We start from the raw sequence: 18,677 nt of genomic DNA on the forward strand, positions 1-18,677 counted from the left end.
ATCAGCAAACAGCACCGTAGCGAGCGAGCGCAGTGAGCGAGCCCGAACCCCAAAAGGGGGGTTTGGGGGGGTTACCCCCCCCAAGAAAATTTTGGAAAAAAAGAAGAAAAAGCGTGCATTTTCAAGCAAATTTGAGAAAGCAGGAAGGTTAATAAAGCAATTGTGAAAGTGCAGTTATTACATTAATAGATGGCATAACATAGGTAGCTGCTTATTGAGTATTACCACAGAGCTTCATACATTCGGTCCTATTATGCTCAGGTGCTGAATTCAGACTATAAGACTCATGGAAATCTCAGCTCTAAGAGTAGATGTGTCCAACATAGTTCCAGGAGGGCCAAATCCACGCCAGATTTTCAGGATAAAATAAGTGTCGGTAGAATTAATCTAAATGCTACTCATTTACATACTAATTAGATATTTTGAATCTGTGATGATGGATCCGGCTCTCCTGGACCCCTGCTTTAGAAAATGGCAATTTTGTGTAACGTGTGTTGCTTTTTGCTGCACCCTAAAATGGATACCTTAGCTACCGTTAGGGAAGCGCCAGCCTCAAATCAGAGATAACATCTAATAGAAAAACATAATAGTAAAGGGTACACTTATTTAAAGAGACAGCATGCATTTTACACAGGGCCGTCAGACAGAAGGGGCTTTTGATTTAGGACTGTACTTTACAAGGCCCTTCGTTGCTGCTTCAAATGTATACATTATAAAAACAGGTCTTGCTTGCTTTTGTGGCACAATCGCAACATGGCAGATAATGGCGGCCGCCTATAAATGGCACCATATATTAGTGTAGCCTTCAAACTTACATAATTTATTTCTAGTCTGAACGACATGGTCATGCTGCCGGAAAACCATCTTACTGCCTGATTTTACTGTCTTTATGATTACCAAAAGCACACGGTACTCCTCTGTGAAGGAAGATTTCAAATGGAGTCCCATCTCTGCTCCCAGAACCCTCGGAATATTTGTGTTGAGTGTCAAGCAATGAAACGTTAGTTGGCATGGTGCTTCAACATAAAACAAAACCAGCATTTGTCACTATGTTTCTGGCGTTTAGCACTAGGGAAGAATAGAGCAAAAACTGGAAACCCAGTGGGATTATCCTGCTAAAAATGTCATCTCCCAGACCCTTGTGTGTTAAAAAAAAACAGTAATAAATACATAAAAGACTTTAGAAAAATTGTCTGACAGAAAAATAAAATTTAAAGTCCTCCTTCCCCTGCTTTGTTTATCATGTCTGTATGGTGGCCAAAAGCATCTCAAAGTAATTTCCTCTGGCTCATTACATTTAATTAAATGCTGCAGGAGGTGCTCAATATTTAGTATAAAGGCAGAAAAAAATGGATGAGGACGCAATAACCTTCATGTAAAGAAAAAAAGAAAATTAGAACAACCCATACGCTGGCGAGGCATTGTGCATTTTTGTTTCCAATCGCCACCGTGCAGAGATGCACATGGAAAAAATTGCCCACCAAGCATATAGTTCTACTCATGTCCATCCGTTTGAAGTATAAAGCCGAAAATAAAACAAACAAACACTCAAAGAAAAATGTTCGTCATTCCATATAAAACATGTAAGAAAAACAAAGAAATTATACATATGAATCAATTGCCGCCATGAGACTCACTGAATCAAAGGGCATAGCGAAAATCCTCCTGTTCCCGACTCGCGCAAACTCGTGTCAATATCCAAACATTGCATTACATGTTGCCGGCCTACATTTTAAAAAATTCATTATAGCAGCCAAATGCAATTCCTATCACGTGCATTGTGCGCAGCATTCAGTGAAGTTTCCAATGTGGCGTACAGCTCGATAGCCTGGTCACATTAAAAAATACAGGCAAGTACCGCAACATGAAATGCGATGCTTGGATATTGACATGAGTCAAAAGGGCCATGTGAGCCAACACCAAAGTGTCTTCGAACGTTACGTAAACTACTGCTGTGGAGTGGCATGTAAAAGGCTTAGTGAATCAGGAATACAACACCCAGAATGCAGCAGAATGCAATAGGTAAATCCAGGGCCGGAGTTCAACACGAGATAGAAGACAACCAATCCCAGGTTCAAAAGTCAAAGGATTGAAAGCCAATGGGCTCAATGACTCAAAACAATGCCTACCACCCAAGCATAAACAAAAACGCCAAATTAACAAGTCCCACACTCAATCCAAAGACAGATGGCATACATTCAATCAAAGACCACGCGTAATAGAACCAATACCTCAGAAACCCACGGACAAACCGCAACTTTGAACGCTCCGGAAGAAACACCTTGCTGCAATAAAAAAAAAACATGAACTGGAGTCACTCTTGTCTGAGTATCTGTTAAGGAGTGCAGACATTAAAGACCATCTGTCTGGTTCAGAAGGGTGTGCCTGATTCCCGCTCAAATATCCTGTTCCCAACATAAAAACACTTGTCTAGGAGGAACATTCTTCTATTTCCAGAAAACATAAAATTTGGAAAGGCCCTAAGGACCAGTCTTTAAACATACTGACTGATTTCAACTGTTTAGTTCTGGTCCCACTCAATATAGCAGCAAAATGTCCACAGGCACACATTTGCACTTTCGAAAGCTCAAGATAAATATATAGGTAATGAAATGGTCTGTGGTAAAAAAACAAAAACAATATTAATTACACCTGGGGTGCGGTATAATAGCTTGGGAGTGGAAAGGGATATACGGTGTGGGAAATGTAAGTGAAGGTGACAGAGGGGAGAAACAGATATGGAAAAACATTACAAAAATCCCTGACCACCAACATTCCTATGGTCTAAGGCTCACAATAAATACAAGCGAACATTTCCGACATGGTTTTTATGCAATAGCACACCTGTCCATCCCTCAATAGCCTAACAACAATCTGCCCAATATTGCAACACTTGTTCAGTTAATTGTTTTTCAACATGTCACATGAGTAGACGAGGGGAAAGAATAAGCTGGGAAATATCGAGTCTTTTTGTATTTTCTTACCATTGAATAAAAGTCTCCTAAAAACGAGTACAAATAACTGAATGCAAAATCAAAGTGCTGTCATTTCTCATAAGTCCGGAAAAATATGTTAGTTTAAACTCTACTAAAACACAAGACTAAGGGGCATATCAGCAACAACCGGCGATAATTATCGCTAAGCGCACTTGGCGCTAGGATAATTATCGCCGGCTAGCGTGGATTTTTATCGCTGAGATAGCGTGCTATTAGCAACGCCTATCTCAAAAGCGATAAAAATCCTCACGCTAACTGCCTAACATGAGATTATCGCTGGAAACCCAGCAATAATCTCACGAAATGTTGCGTTAGCTTGTTGATAGGACCCCACAAACTTAGCCATGATATCCACCTTCCATAGGATATCATGAGTAAGTCAGTCCTGAAGCAGGCGTAAGGAAAGTAGCGATAACAGGGGTTATCGCTACTTTTCTTGCCGCTATGCTTCATAGCGTGGGGCTTGATGATAGGAGAAATGTCGCATAGCGACATTTCTCCTGTCATGTCAGGTCAGGAACGCCCACTTTGCATCTCATTAGAGATGCAAAGCTGGGCGCTAAGAATTTGTGCGTTAATGCAAGGTTTCACGTGTTAGCGTGACCTTGCTAATTAGGCGATAAACGTATCGCTTTTCGGCCGAAAACGGCAGCAAAAGCGGCGCTAATTTTCTATCGCCGCCTTGTAAATATGCCCCTAAATACTTAAATATGAGTTGGAGTCATGATAGGTCTGGTCTGTTAGAGGGGAAGAAACAAAATACATACACTTAACTAATTCAGCATGGTCCACCAACATTCACTGTAAATGAATGTTACCAGCGGTGGTACTACTCGCATGCAGTCTCCGCGGCAGAGCCCACCCAGGGCGTATACAGCCGCACAGAGCAAAGAGGATGCCCCGGAGCTCACGTTAGCAGCGCCCGCAGACATAGCTGCCAAGGTTTCAGATTGCTAGAAGTGACATTTTCATAATCTCCATGCAATTATGAGTGACATTTCAAGTACTATGAGTGATACTTTCTTGAGCAAAATCAAGCAATGAAGACGATGGAAACATACCAAGATCAGGAAAAACACCCATTTGAGCAACAACAGCTGCAGCAGTAGCAGTCAAAGTCAGTGCCGGTCTCTCGTCACAGCTGCTGACTAAATAGGGAGATGCTCCCTGTTGCAGAACTGGTGGCACTGTGATGAGGCAGGAAAACATTGGACCTGGGCTGCACAGCCTAGTGGGACATCTCTATGTTACTGGACGGGCCAGCAGAAACAGATGCTGCCTCCCTCGTAATTAATTATGCTGCTTAGAGCATCCCTCCAGGCCTCTCTGTCTCACGAAGGACCCGCACCAATTCCAAACAGGCCCCAAGTAAGACAAGTAACTCTTCTCGTTGGTGCCTGCGTACTGTTGCCAGGTGGGATGGCAGAAAAGCAAACTAAAACAGGTTGCCAGCCTTTGATCCCCTTCCCCTGCCAGCAATCAATCAGGAGAGAATCAGGACTCCACATCTGCATGGTTCATGTTCTTTGCAGCAGGCACAATAACCCTCTGCCCTACTTTTATAATAAGTTAAAACTGCAACCAGACAAAACTGTGCTCTCTCCAGCAGGAGCATTAATCAACAACTTTTCTTTATACTTATGTTGAAAACTCTGCATCGCGTACTTTTAACGCCCAGGCAATTTATAAACACAACACCAGGGTGAGCGCCAGGTGGCGGTGCAATGCTCTAAAGCCGACCCTGTAGAAATTAATTCTGTTTTTCCATTTAATCAAGGCAATTTTAGCTGTACTAGGGCCGTAACGGAACAATTCATTTACCGCAATGCACAAAATAACTGATTTTGAGTGTCACTCAAAACGTCACACAGTAAATCTCATCCCACAAACATAAAAATTGTGACCCATATTACGCACTTTGAAAACACTGTGGCTGTGCAGTGACAATGCACCTTATTCTGCAAATTGACCCTGCCACATAACAATGTGTGTAATTACTAAGTTGGCATGATTTGTGAGACAAGGATAACTGTTTAGGAATTGACTACAGAGCTGTAGTCATTTTTTGTCTTAAACCTGCATCCAATATGTTGCTTTATGTGCCCGCGAATATATCACTCCAGACATTTTCACATTTATGTGCTGCTGCATGTCACTGGTGTGAAGGAGGACGGGGGAGCTGATTGGTCTTTGCTATCTGTCTAGGGCGAGGGGGTGGGGGGGGAACGAGACTGCAAAACTTCTTTTCTTGCCCTCGGCTTCTTGCTTTCAAGAGCCAGCGCCGAGCCGCCGATCCCCGCCCCGGCCATGAAGTCAACCCCGGCACCTAGCAGTGCAGGGCGGAGGTGGAGGGTGGGACTAGAGACTCCGAGAGCGCGCAGGCGCCGCCTTCTTGGTCCATCGGCTGCGCTGCCGCCTCTGGTGCAGGAAAACAGGGTTCGAGCCTCGAGGTCGCGTCCACATCCTGTGATTCTGGGCAAATCACTTCATCTCCCCGTGCCTGAATGTGTAATGTAAATACGGTGTTATGTAAAGCGCTCCAATACCTTTGGGTCAAGTTCGCGCTATATAAATATGCAAAAAAAAAAAAAAATTATGAATGAAAGTGAGTCACATTAAAGGGTAGCGTTGAATTGGCTTAAACTGCCATTTGATTTGCATTACACGTCTTATACTTCAAATGGTCAATGTACATTTGAAGCACTCTTTCCACAGTTCAGGGAAGTGGCCTTCACGCTGGCCCTTACTCCCCTGAACTCTCCGACGACGGACCAATCAGGGAAGCTGTGTCTTCCTTTGTACGGTGTGTGGGGCTCTCCTCGGTGCATGGGAGCCCCGCAAACACTTAGGCGTGAGACGCCTGTGCACTGCTTTCTATGCACTGACGGAGGAGCTCAGGGAAAGGCAAGCGAGAGGGAGGAAGGGGTTAAGGGTGGGTGCATGGTGGGAGGGTGACACGGTGAGGGAAACAAAGTTAAACCCCTTTAAGGGGCTTGTCTTGAAGCGAGGAGGTGGCTCAACATGTAAAGCTGCCGACTTTAGAGCTGGAGACAAGGATTCGAGTCTAAGCGTGGGCTGTATCACCTAATTATAAATAAATAAACAGGGATCTCGGAGTGGGGAGCGACAAATAAAAAAAACACAACACACCTGGAAGATAACATTTTAAAAAACAGTCAAATGTAGCATCTGAAATGGTAGCAGAGAGAGAAAAATAAAACGAGCATTGGCAATGCAATAGGGGGGTGCAAGAAGGCTTCAGGAGGGGGAGGCATGGGAAGAAAGTAGTCTGTGCAGTAAAGGGGCCAATAGCCGTGGAAGGACACAAATGAAGCCATGTCAATCATAAGGAGGGACTAACAAGCCTACAATCAATCGGAAGGCAGCATTTAAGACACAAAGCCAATGAAAATGGTGGGTGGAGAGTGGGTGGAGCTTTCATGAAGCTTCCACTCTATAGTGTATACTGCATGTCTCAACGAGACAGCGCAAGCACTGCCTAGGCGAGACCTAAAAATAAACTGTATTTGGGATTAAGTAAGAAAAGACAGTGTAGAGAAAGATTGGAAAAATAAATCCTTCAAATAGCCGTCGTAGAAATGGGAGATTTGAATGTGACCAGACCTGTACTAAAGAGTTGCGTGAAAAACCTGGTAAGGATGGCATATGCCAAAGTGGGGAGTATGAGTATGTTCACAAATTTGAAAGTAATGAATGAATGATACAACTTATAAAGTGCACGAATACCCGGAGGAGACTTGTGGCTATACAAAGCAAAAAGGAGCAGACGAGAATGAAATAATGTCAGTGAGGATCATTGACTAACTAACAAGGTTGAGGCTGTTTCTAAAAACCGAGAGCGGAGACGCTGTTTTCAGTTCAGGTTCCAATGAAGAGCTGTAATTTGGAAAAAACCTCTCTCCTCTTCCCCCCACTCCCCCTCAGGTGGCGCGTTTGAAGGAAGCAATCCTCAAGAGACTACCTGAACAAGAGCGCCATGTTCTACCTGGAATATACCACACAAATCTTTTCTTGAAGTAGGCTGGGGCTTTTCGATGTAGTGTTTTGTAGGCTAAACAGGCTAAAGAAAGAGCCTTGAAGGTAATGCGATGGCAGACAGGGAGCCTATGCAACTGTCTAATGGCAGCCCAGACTGACTGAAATGTAGGAATTCTTAGGAGAAATCGTGCGGCCGCATTTTGAATGGTCTGCAGTTTAAGTGAACCTTTTCAAAGGCTGATATAAAGACTGTTACAATAATCCAGTCACAATAGAACTAAGGTGATAACCACCGCTTTCAGTAAATCAGTTGGAAGAAATCTTTTTTTTTCTTTTACAATTCTAAGCCAGTGGAAGGAGGAAGAAGTAATCAAGTTGACTTGTTCTTTGTATATTAACTCCCTATCCAGCAGAACACCCAGGTTTTTTTTTTTTACTTTGGATGTTGGTGTAGGAGCCATACCCAAGTCAGAAGGTCTCCAGTTACATGACCAGATGGCTGGATTATTGCCTTACTGCATAACCTCGGTATTTGAGGAGTTAAGCTTCAGGGAATTGTTGGCCATTCAACCACTCACTGCACGCATACAGTTGTTAACCGTATTGCCAGAATAGCTTTCACTTTTTGCCAATGAGACTATTATTTGTGTGTCATCTATGTAAGACGCCAAGGACAAGCCAAGGGATTTAATCAAATCGGCAAGCGGTGTAACATAAAGATTAAACAAAATGGTGGACAATGAAGACCCCTGAGGAACCCCACAAGGCAACCAATATGGCTCTGAGTTAAAAGTACCAAGTGATACCACTTGTTGGCGCCCTGAAAGAAAAGAGTTAAGTAACACCAGTGCTGATTCACCAAAACCCTAAATCTTGCAGACGATCAACTAGTAAATCATGGTTGACCGTATCGAAAACTGCTGAAATAGCCAGCAGGATTACTGCATTCCCCCCACTCTCAAGAGATGATCTAATTTCCTTCCGTAGCTGTGAGCAGAGCAGATTTGGTACTATGATTTTCTCTGAAACTGAATTGCGTGTCATCTAAAAGATAATTAGCTTCAATTAAGGAGGAGAGTTGAAATGTAATAATTGTTCCTGCTAATTTATCCGGAAAGGGAAGTCTTGCAATGGGTTGGTAATTGTTAGGATCTAGAGTGTTGAGAGTGGGTTGCTTTAAAAGAGGAAGCACTGATGCTGCTTTCCAGGAGGTGGGGAAAATGCCAGTGTTGAACATGGTAGAAAAAATAATGGAAAGTTGACTTGCTATGACTTCTGGGACCAGGTGAACAATCTTAAGGGGGGCACTGGTCGTCGGGATCCTGCTTTGATCTTTGGAATAAGTTTCTCAATCGGTGTCACTGACGGGCTACTAAAATGTCTAAAGCAAGCAAGCTTAGGGCTTGAATTTGTGGATTTATTTAATGAGCAACTGTTAGTAAATTTGTTAAAAATATTCAAAACTTTTTCCTGAAAGGTACTGGCAATGGAGTTGCAAAAATCTTGATTATTGATTGCCGTATCTGCTCCTACAGGGGAACTCAGTTTTTTTATAGTTTGAAAAAGAGTTTTAGAAACGTTGTTGGCTATTTTTTATATGTAATATTTGGTTTTAGCATTCAAAATGATTTCTTGTAACTACCTAGACAAGATTTGTCATTTTCTCTCTCCTCGCTATTGGATTTAGACCCCCATTTGCTCTCTTGTCTTCAGCATTCCTGTTTGATTATTCTAAGAGAGTCATTGAACCAGGGCTGAGATATCTTTCTATTATTCATTTTTGAACCTCTAACAGGAGCAACATCGTTAAGGCCGGAAACGATCCAGTTATAAAAGTCCTCTGCCATCTGAACTGGACTAGTCTCCTTGATGAAAGGTGATTGAGAGAGTCGAGGTCCGAGATTTGGATTTTGTGCCATGCATGATTCACCTGGTGAGGTTTCTGAGCCCTGGGGAAAGAGTTGCGTAGTTTTAAATTCCACATTACGGCATAATGATCTGTCCAAATTAATGGCAATGTATAAATAAAATTAAAGTTGGGGTTATTAGTAAAAACCCCATCCAGCAAATGGCTCGCACTATGAGTGGGCCCCTTCACTATCTGGGCTAGATCAAATCCTGACAGCGTGTCTACAAGATGTTCTGTTTCAATGTCAAACCGATTTTCCAAATGGAAGTTGAAGTCCCCCATGACGTAAAATAAGTTTTCGAAAGAAGTGTTTCCAATACTTGGTTGATTTTTTTCTACAAACAATACATTTGTCCCAGGTCGGCGATAAACACGCGGGCTATTGAGTCATTTGGTCTTTGAGACTTTGATATTGAAAATCATTACCTCTATGCCTTAGATGAAGATTGGAGTGAACAAGGCATGCAAATGTCCTCTGTAGAATATCGCCAGCCACCCACCCCTTTTAATAGGTCTGTCAAGATGGACCACGATGTATTTAACAGGTGTCGCAGCAATGATTTCGGGGCCTGAGAGGTCATCTGCCCATGTTTCTGTTACAAATAGCAGATCTAGGTACTGATTGGAAATAAAATAAGAAACCTCCAAGTGGTGTTTTACTAACGATCTGGAATTGATGAGGACACAAAGCAAGGTTGTGCGATCGACTAGAAGGTCAAAGCAGTTGTCAGAGGTTATGCAAATAGAGCCCAACCTAGGTGAGTGTACCTTTTGGAAGGTTTTGTTACAAGTAAAGCAGGAGATGGATGCAGTTTCTGACAAGTCTGAAAAGCTTAGTGGAGGACTTGGGGCGGACTCATTCACGGTATTAAGGTTAAGTAAAACTTCACATGAATATCTCATCTGCTGAGGAAATTCTGGGCGGGAACAACCAGGGGGACTGGCACTGGGTGTGGTCCATGCGTGGAAAGGGGCAGACAGGCTTGCCTTTGGCGCGCCCGTTGTCTGTTGGCACCATCGTCCGGTGGAGGAAGTGCTTCAAAGGAACAACTAGACCGCCGCCCTACCAAGATGGCGTCTCTGGATGGGAGGATGGAGAAGAATAAAACTACTACCCCTCCCTCCACTCAATCAGCACAAGAGTGCTGCGGTGGACCGGGGGAGGAGTGGAGACCGGCTGCTTCCTCAGACACTCAGCAATTCTGATAAGAAGGGATAGCTCAGCGCTTATTATTTTAATCCTCTAGAGGCTTTTCCACAGAAAACCCCTCCACTTCGTACAAAAGTCCAACACAGACCTCATCTACAAGAGGCTATTTCAGAGGAGGCTACAGGGGCAATAACAATAAGGGTAGAGACAAAACTACCAACACTCGTACCGCCTCCACCCCTAAACAATGACTTCCCTCCACTCCCCCCGGACCACTCTACTCCTTTCGTGGGAAGATTGCTACAGTTCCTACCTGTCTGGAACACCATTACCACAGACAGGTGGGTGAGACAAATCATCCAATCTGGCTATTGCTTGGAGCTCACACCCACTCCCCCAAACATTCCACCCAGACAGCATCCAATGTCCGCAGAACACTTAACGCTTCTAAAACAGGAGGTACTTTCCCTCCTACAAAAACATGCCATAGAGCCAGTTCCCCTTCACCGCCAGAACACAGGGGTTCACTCCCTGTATTTCCTCATTCCAAAGAAGGACGGAACCCTGAGACCCATCTTGGATCTCAGACCATTAAACCTCTACATACAATCAGACCATTTCCATATGGTCACTCTTCAGCAGGTCCTCCAGTTACTCAAACAAGGCGACTTCCTTACCACATTATATCTCAAGGACGCCTACTTCCACAATCCCATTCACCCTGCTCACAGGAAATACCTTCGGTTTGGGGTAGACTGCCAGCATTACCAGTTCAAGGTCCTCCCGTTCGGAGTCACCACGACACCCAGGGTCTTCACAAAATGTCTGGCAGTGGTACAGCCCACTTAAGAAGACAACAGATTCATGTCGTCTCATATTTAGACGGCTGGCTCCTAAAAGCAAAGTCACATATCCAGTGTGTAAATCACACACAAGCCACAATACAACTACTTCTCAACTTGGGGTTTACCATAAACCTCCCAAAGTCTCACCTCCAACCATCTCACATCCAACAATATCTGGGTGCAACAATAGACACCTCAAAAAGCCTTGCATGTCCCAGTCCAGCCAGGATAGCAAGCATGCAAGCTCTTATAGCAAGATGCCAACCGCAACACTCTCTTCCAGTTCGAGTGTTCATGCAACTAATAGGGATTATGGCCTCTTGCATATTCATAGTATCTCATGCAAGACTCCAGAAGCGCCCTTTACAGGAATGCTTAGCACGTCAGTGGAACCAAGCTCAAGGTCAGCTGACAGATTTGGTGTTGGTGGACGGCCGCACACATCTCTCTCTGCAGTGGTGGAACACCCAAAATCTTTCTAAAGGGCGACCTTTCATAGAGCCGGTTCCACAGATTGTGCTAACAGCAGACGCATCGCTCACCGGATGGGGAGCTCATCTACTTCATCACACCATACAGGGTACATGGACATGGCAGATCTGTTAAGTAGACAGACACAACAGATTCACGAGTGGGAACTTCACCCACAAGTTCTCCAACTGTTCTTCCAAGTGTGGGGGCAGCCAGAGATAGATCTCTGTGCCACATATTACAACGCAAAATGCCCAAGCTTTGCCGCCAGATATCCACACCCATTGTCCAAAGGCAATGCTATATGGATGAATTAGTCAGGCAGATTTGCGTACGCTTTTCCACCTCTCCCACTCATTCAATGAGTGGTGCGCAAGCTGCAACAGCAGTCGCTCACACTGATCGTAGTTGCTCCAACGTAGGCCAGACAACTCTGGTACACAACATTGCTGGAACTATCAGTAGTCCCGCACCAAAAACTGCACCTCTCTCCACATCTCTTAACACAGAACCATGGAGAGATCAGACACCCAGATCCAGCACAGCTCAACCTAGCGATCTAGCTCCTGAAGTCCTAGAGTTTGGTTACCTCAGTCTTCCCCCTGATTGCATGAACATTATCAAAGAGGCTAGACGCCTTACCACTAGAGCCTGCTATGCAGCCAAGTGGAAAAGATTTGTTATATAATGTAACAATAACAACATCAACCCTCTAGATGCCTCCGCTCAGCACATCATATGTTATCTTCTGCATCTTCAGAGATGTAACCTAGCATACACATCAATTAGGTTACATCTCGCTGCCATTGCAGCTTACTTACAAAATAGACAGCACCTATCTCTGTTCAGAGTGCCCGCCATTAAGGCATTTATGGAAGGCCTCAAAAGAATAATTCCTCCCAGGGTACCTCCTTCCCCCGTGTAGAATCTAAACATCGTCCTCACAAGACTAATGGGTCCTCCATTCGAACCTCTGCATAAATGCGAACTAAAATTCCTCACATGGAAAGTCCCTTTCCATGTGGCCATTACATCTCTCAGAAGAGTCCGTGAGCTACAGGCACTAACCATTCAAGAACCATTTTTACAACTCCATCATAACAAAGTGGTTCTCAGAACAAATCCCAAATTTCTTCCTAAAGTTATCTCTCCCTTCTATTTGAACCAGTCTGTTGAGTTTCCAGTGTTCTTCTCGCAACCACAAACAGTAGCAGAAAGGGCTCTTCATACACTAGATGTAAAGAGAGCACTCCTTTACTATACAGAACAAAACCTTTTCATAAACCAACAAAACAACTTTTTGTATCCTTCTCACCGCCACATAAAGGCAATCCCATATCAAAATCTGACATTGCAAGGTGAAAGACTAGTCCTCAACCTGCCAAGCCACTGCCACATCTTCCAGCACCTGTGCACACTCCACTGGCTCCCCATCGAAGCTAGAGTCACCTTCAAGATGCTAACCCACGCTCACAAGGCCCTCCACAACACCGGACCAGCATACCTGAACAGCCGACTCAAATTCCACGCACTCCAAAGGACCCTGCGATCAGCCCAGCTCTCCTACGCCGTGGTCCCCTGCTCTCCCTCCCCCGCCCCCCCCCCCCCCCGCTTCCCCCCCACTCCCAGCGCCTTGAGACACTTACGGGTGAGTCGTCACGCTTAACAAACACATGATTTGATTTGATTGCCAAATGTATATAAATTTGCTTCCACAAGGCAAGACGAACACTATCCATTCCCCCTAGAGCCTACTCTACTCGAAAGATAGGGGCTTCAATGGCATTTTTAGGGAACATTCCCCTAGATGACATCTGCAAAGCAGCTACATGGTCTACACCGCACACATTCACAAAACACTATTGTGTAGATGTGCAGGCAAAACAACAAGCTAGTGTTGGCCAAGCTGTACTTAAAACACTATTTCAAACTACTGCAACAGACACTGGTGGTCACCGCTAAGGAGGAGTACTGCTATGCAATCTATGCATAAGTGTGTGATCTACAGCTCATATGCCTCGAACGGAAAATGCTACTTACCAGTATGCATCTGTTCTTGGCATGTAGAGCTGTAGATCCACACTCCCACCCACCTCCCCGACTACCTTTATTTGTTCCAGTATTCTCTTATTTAGATGCAACATACATGGACATCTTTTCTGTTTCTTACAAAACTCCATCATTTCCCTTCTTGGCGAAAAAACAATCTGACAATGGAGTCGATGCCCATGCGCACTTTTGTCCAAAAGAGGAGCCAACTATCCCGTGAATTCTAAAGACTTTCCAGGACAACAACAAAGGGCAAACATCCGGGCCGAACACCAGATGGTGATCTATGCACAAGTATGTGGATATACAGCTCTACATGCCAACAACAGATGCATACTGGTAAGTACCATTTTCCTTTAAATACCACAGCCGCAATACTGCTCATGCCATGGTAAATAAGAGATAGCTGAGTGACCATGCATAAGAACTTGAGAATATGACAGCAATGTTGGGACTTGCAGTTTCTGTACTTGTAGAATCCACCAAAAGGTTAATATCTGACATTTAAAACATGGCATTAAGTGTTTGGTTCTTCTGGCTATAAAGAGTCACGGTGCCACTTTTAAGCCTTGAAATGTCAAACATAAGCATATTGAAAAACTGTGTAATGTGAAATCTGAGCAGTCTAAAACCCTGGCAGTTATGATTAAGATGACCCCTCCCACTTTACACACCAGTTTTTTTTTGTTTTTTTAAAATCCTCTGAATGGATTTTATAAAGGCCTTAGTGTGGCCTCTTTCATTTGTGGAAACCTTTATTTTGGGGGGGCGTGATGAGGGGAGGCTGCTGAACCTACTTTGTGTTTGGGTTTACTTCTTGTGAAAGAGCAGAATAAAGTCACTCACAGTGAAGTTAGCCAATGCCTTAAAAGGGCTAACCTATTCTCCAATGATGTATGCTGTAGTGGGCAGAAGAAACGTGAATGACACAACAGACCAATGTGTATATATATTTATAATCTACTTTCAGTAAACTCCAAAGGTTTTGGCTAACACCAGACCTTAAAACAGAAGGAATGGGTGAGAGAGAGTGTTTTTATCTTTTGCACTGACACGGTTTGTCTTTTTCTTTAGTGCCAAGAAGTAATCGGGAACTCCTTATGTACTGCGTCTGCTTTGGCTGATGATGTAGATTTTCACTCCTTCCCATTTGATTCATTTGGCAAAGGGCTAATCAAGAAAACCCGAACTAGCCCAGATGCCTTTGTGCAACTCGCCCTGCAACTCGCACATTTTCGGGTAAGAGAAAAAAGGCTTTGAAGTTATGTTAAATTTAAACGTTGATTTGAATACTGGATTGATACTGCTATTTAAAACTCTTTTGAGTACTCCATTGTGTTGACTATGTTGGAAGGTAAATAATATCTTCGTGAGTTTGTCATTGTTTTTGTTTTACTATATTGAAAGAATGCTTTGGAAAGGAGCACTAAAATGTGTATAGTTCTCTTTTGAGACTCCTAATGACACAATCAAGTAGAGGGGGGAGAAGCGCAAAACATGTAAAGGAATTTTTGGAGATGTTTTAGTCATCTTTTGGGAGGCATAATTACTTAGAAAAACAGTCAGCACCAGTCCTCTTCAAGAAGATTTAGCCAGAGGAAAAATAATGTTTGAACATCTTCAAAGATGCTTTTTGTAACTGATGAGAACTTATCCGATGCTGGAAATGAGCACAGCACTTTTCTAGCTCATGATTAAAGAGCAAATAATCGTTGGACTTGAATGGCAAAAGCCAAATGTCTGATGAAGACTAGGGTCTGACGATACCATAACCGACCAAGGAAAATGCAGTAACTTTAGACCTAGAAATCTCCTATCCTACCACCAGTTTGTATGTCATTCTGACAGTAAATCTAAACATGAGAGATGGCCACACAAGTCTAATGGTTATAGCTACAAAGTAGACATCTGCAGATAGCTCCGTTGCTGCACTCAAGGTGCAAAGTCGTTTTTTGACTTTTTCATTTCTGGTGTTTCTCAGGAGGGGCCCGTGCAGGTAAGAGATGTGGGGAGGGAGTCGACAGACGATGACGAGGGAAAATTAAATTAAAAAGAAAGGAACCCACTTACCTTGTGCTTGCTGAGTTCTTTCAATTTTTTTAATTCAATTTCCCTCGTCTGTGGACTCCCTTCCCACCCCGCACTACCGCTCTTACCTCAACGGGCCGCTCCTGGTGTTCCTGGGAAATGCACTTCATGTTTCAGGTCATTTAATTGGATCTCTTCTGGAGCTAAGAGAGGCTTGGAATAAAACGTGTTTTTTAATTCTGATATGAGTACCCAGCTTGTGCTGGATTTGCTATGCTTCTGCGCAGAATAGAGGTAAGAAAATGTGTCTCTGTTACAATTATCTGTGATCAAATATATAGTGTTGCGTTGTTATTAAATGCATGTATTATAAATAGTACTTTGCAGTCTACGTTCTCACATTTTCAATTCTGGTGCCCATCTGCCACCAAGAAACTGTGTCTTAGTAATTAGTGGGTGAGAGAGCATATATACACCCAGATATGTGTGTGTGTATGTATGTATATATTATCTACTGGCGGTCGCCAGTAGATAGTTATAGTTAGGACCGTGTTTCCATAGGAAATCAGAAAATTCTATTTTGAATAACTTTGGCGCCGGTTGACGGATCCTCGCGAAATTTTCAAAACTAATGGGGCGCTCCGCTCAGCTCCTACCCTGGAAGTCTTGGGGTAATTCGTCAAGCGGGGGCTGAGAAAAAAGGGGGGTCCCAAAACACGTTTTCCCCATGCATTTTCCCATAGGACCTTTAGTCGAAGGTACAGCCCGAACGGCTGAACAGAATTACTTGAAATTTGGCAAAGAGGTAGTGGTCAGGTCAGGCATGTGCCTTTTGCATATAGGGTGTCAATCTGTTCAGTAGTTCCTGAGAAAATTGCATTTAAAAGCACATAAATATCTATATGGGCGCACCGTGCGCGCACCGTGCCGTGCGCGAGCGTAATTTTGATTGGTGGTTACATGTCAGTCAACATTCGAATCGGTCGAAATCAGGAAGTGTCGGCCGCCATTTTGTGTGTGACAGTGAAAAAGAAAGGTGGAGAACGTGAAAAGGGGGCAGGGTACAGAGTTCCTGACCCCCTAGCTTTTGTCAGGGGGTCCCTGAAGGAGCATGAAGGGTGAAAAAAACATTGTATTTGTTTTAAAAAAATCGCGGGGTGCGCGCAAGGCGGAAAAAAAATCATTAAAAAAATAGAATTAAAAATCTAATTTAAGTGTTTAGATGTTAGGTGGCTCTAAAAAGAGCCGTTGTGTTAATTGAGGAACAGAGGAACAGAAAAATGACAAAAATTATAGGGTGCCGCACGTGTGCTGCTGTATCTTGCTCTCTATTAGGGGAATGCTGGTGTCCCCATAAGAGAGAAGAGCATTGCACGCATTGCACCGTATATGCACCCTCTTAAACAGAGGGTGTATATCCAGAGGAACAGAAGCAGGTGAAGCTGCCGCCGCAGATGAAGTGCTCGGCTGAGCTGCTGCGTATGTGCTCGGCTGAGCTGCTGGAGGGTTTTCTCTAGCAGCTCGAGCATAAGCCACAGGATGCACATCTCTAACGTGCCTGATCATAGTGAAGATACTAAAAGAGTATTTCTTTTTAGGATCTCCTCTTGATAAGACACCATTACAAATAGTGCAGGTGACTTTTGGAGCATTCACCTTCTTCCGCCCCTCTGGAAAAGTGAAAAATTGCCATATAAAAGAGTTTTTCTGTTTCCTCTGTCTCTGTGGCACAAGGGTCTCATGCTCACTCCCAGAAGATGACTGCTGCTCTGCCATTCTCAAGTACTGGAGTACTGGAAAAGCTGCTCAGCTCCTTCTCCCAGGGAATCAGAAGTAATAATGAGGGGAGTGGGTGTGGTGTTGGAAGTTTCTGGAACTGAAACTACTATAAACCAATGAAAAGTGTTGTTTCTAAATCACATGACTTGCCGTGCGCACACGGAGCACGCACGCGCGTACGGAGCACGCGCGCATGCGTGTACGCGTACGGAGCACGCGCGTACAGAGCACGGAGCACGCACGACGTACGCATGCGCACGTGGAGCACGTACGCATACGCACACGGAGCACGTACGCACGCGCACGGGCAAAAACACTTAAAAAAAATATATATATATTAAAAGTGTTTATAAGTTTATAGAAGATATTAACTATGCTGTTCAACTCTATACAAAATAAAAAAATAAAAAACTAAGCCATTCCATATTACAGGATAAAGGTAATCTATAACTATATATATATAGGTAGCTTATTGTAAAATAAATATTTAAAAAATATAATAATACATTCATAAATTAGCATTTAAAAAACCTCGCAAATTCACTTAAAAAACCATAGGTTTCACACACGTTATAGTTAGGAATTAGCATTTAAAAAACCTTGCAAATTCACTGAAAAAACCATAGGTTTCACACATGTTAGTGGTGTTGGGCTCCGATGTTTGCACTTTGTTTTTGTCTTGGAAGAAGTCTTTGTAGTCACGAGGTAGGTGACTCCTCCTTAGAACGATAGTGCGCATGGGCATCGACTCCATCTCTACATTGTTTTTTTCTGCCATCGGGTTCGGATGTGATTTGCTGCGCTCTGTGTCGGTGTCGTTCTCGAACACCCATCGACGCGCAATCCCTCTCCACTCTACGGTATTGTCTCAATCGCGTTTCCTTTTCGACGCGTATCTTCAAAATATATAAAATCCTCGACCTCAATTGTCGACGCGGGCCGTTGGGCCTATCCGCGCCGACCACGCCAGCAGTCAATGGAAAGGATCCGTTAAAAAAATGCCCCAGATGTGGTGCTAAGTTCCCACACCCGGACTTACATGAGGCTTGTAACCTCGGCCTCTCCCTGGAGCATGAAGAGAAGAACTTCGAGGCCTGTTCATCTTTCAGGTCAAAGAAAACCATCCGTGACCGTCGGACTCTACATCACGAAATGTCTTGTGGAAGCGGTTCGATTTCGGACATCTTCGGAGCAGATCCCAATCTTCAACCGGCACAACAAGCTGATGAAGGAGAGATCTCCGTCTCCGAAGCAGACGACTCCGACGTCACCCCGGCTCAGCGGTCCCTGAGTACCGAAACCCCTCTTCCAACCAAAAGCAAACCAAAGGCTGCGGTAACACCTTCGCCCTCGGGCTCAGGTCGACACCGACAACACACTTCAGACGCCCCGCCTTCGGGCCCCGGCGATGAAACCAAAAGAAAAGCCTTCTGGCTCAAGATTGAGCCAAC

The 18,677-nt window shown here is 43.9% G+C and overlaps 1 protein-coding gene across 4 annotated transcripts in view; it reads left to right on the forward strand.

Annotated features, from left to right (window-relative positions):
* The window catches only part of CPT1A (carnitine palmitoyltransferase 1A), a 386,602-nt gene that overhangs the window by 257,229 nt on the left and 110,696 nt on the right, over positions 1 to 18,677 (forward strand). For all 4 annotated transcript variants that reach the window (XM_085644765.1, XM_085644763.1, XM_085644764.1 and 1 more), the window contains exon 14: positions 14,494 to 14,658. In XM_085644765.1, coding sequence (XP_085500891.1) covers positions 14,494 to 14,658 — 165 coding nt within the window. The remainder of the gene's footprint in view (positions 1 to 14,493; positions 14,659 to 18,677) is intronic.

Source organism: Triturus cristatus, chromosome 3_1 (genome assembly GCF_964204655.1).
Source record: "Triturus cristatus chromosome 3_1, aTriCri1.1, whole genome shotgun sequence".
NCBI lineage: Eukaryota > Metazoa > Chordata > Amphibia > Caudata > Salamandridae > Triturus > Triturus cristatus.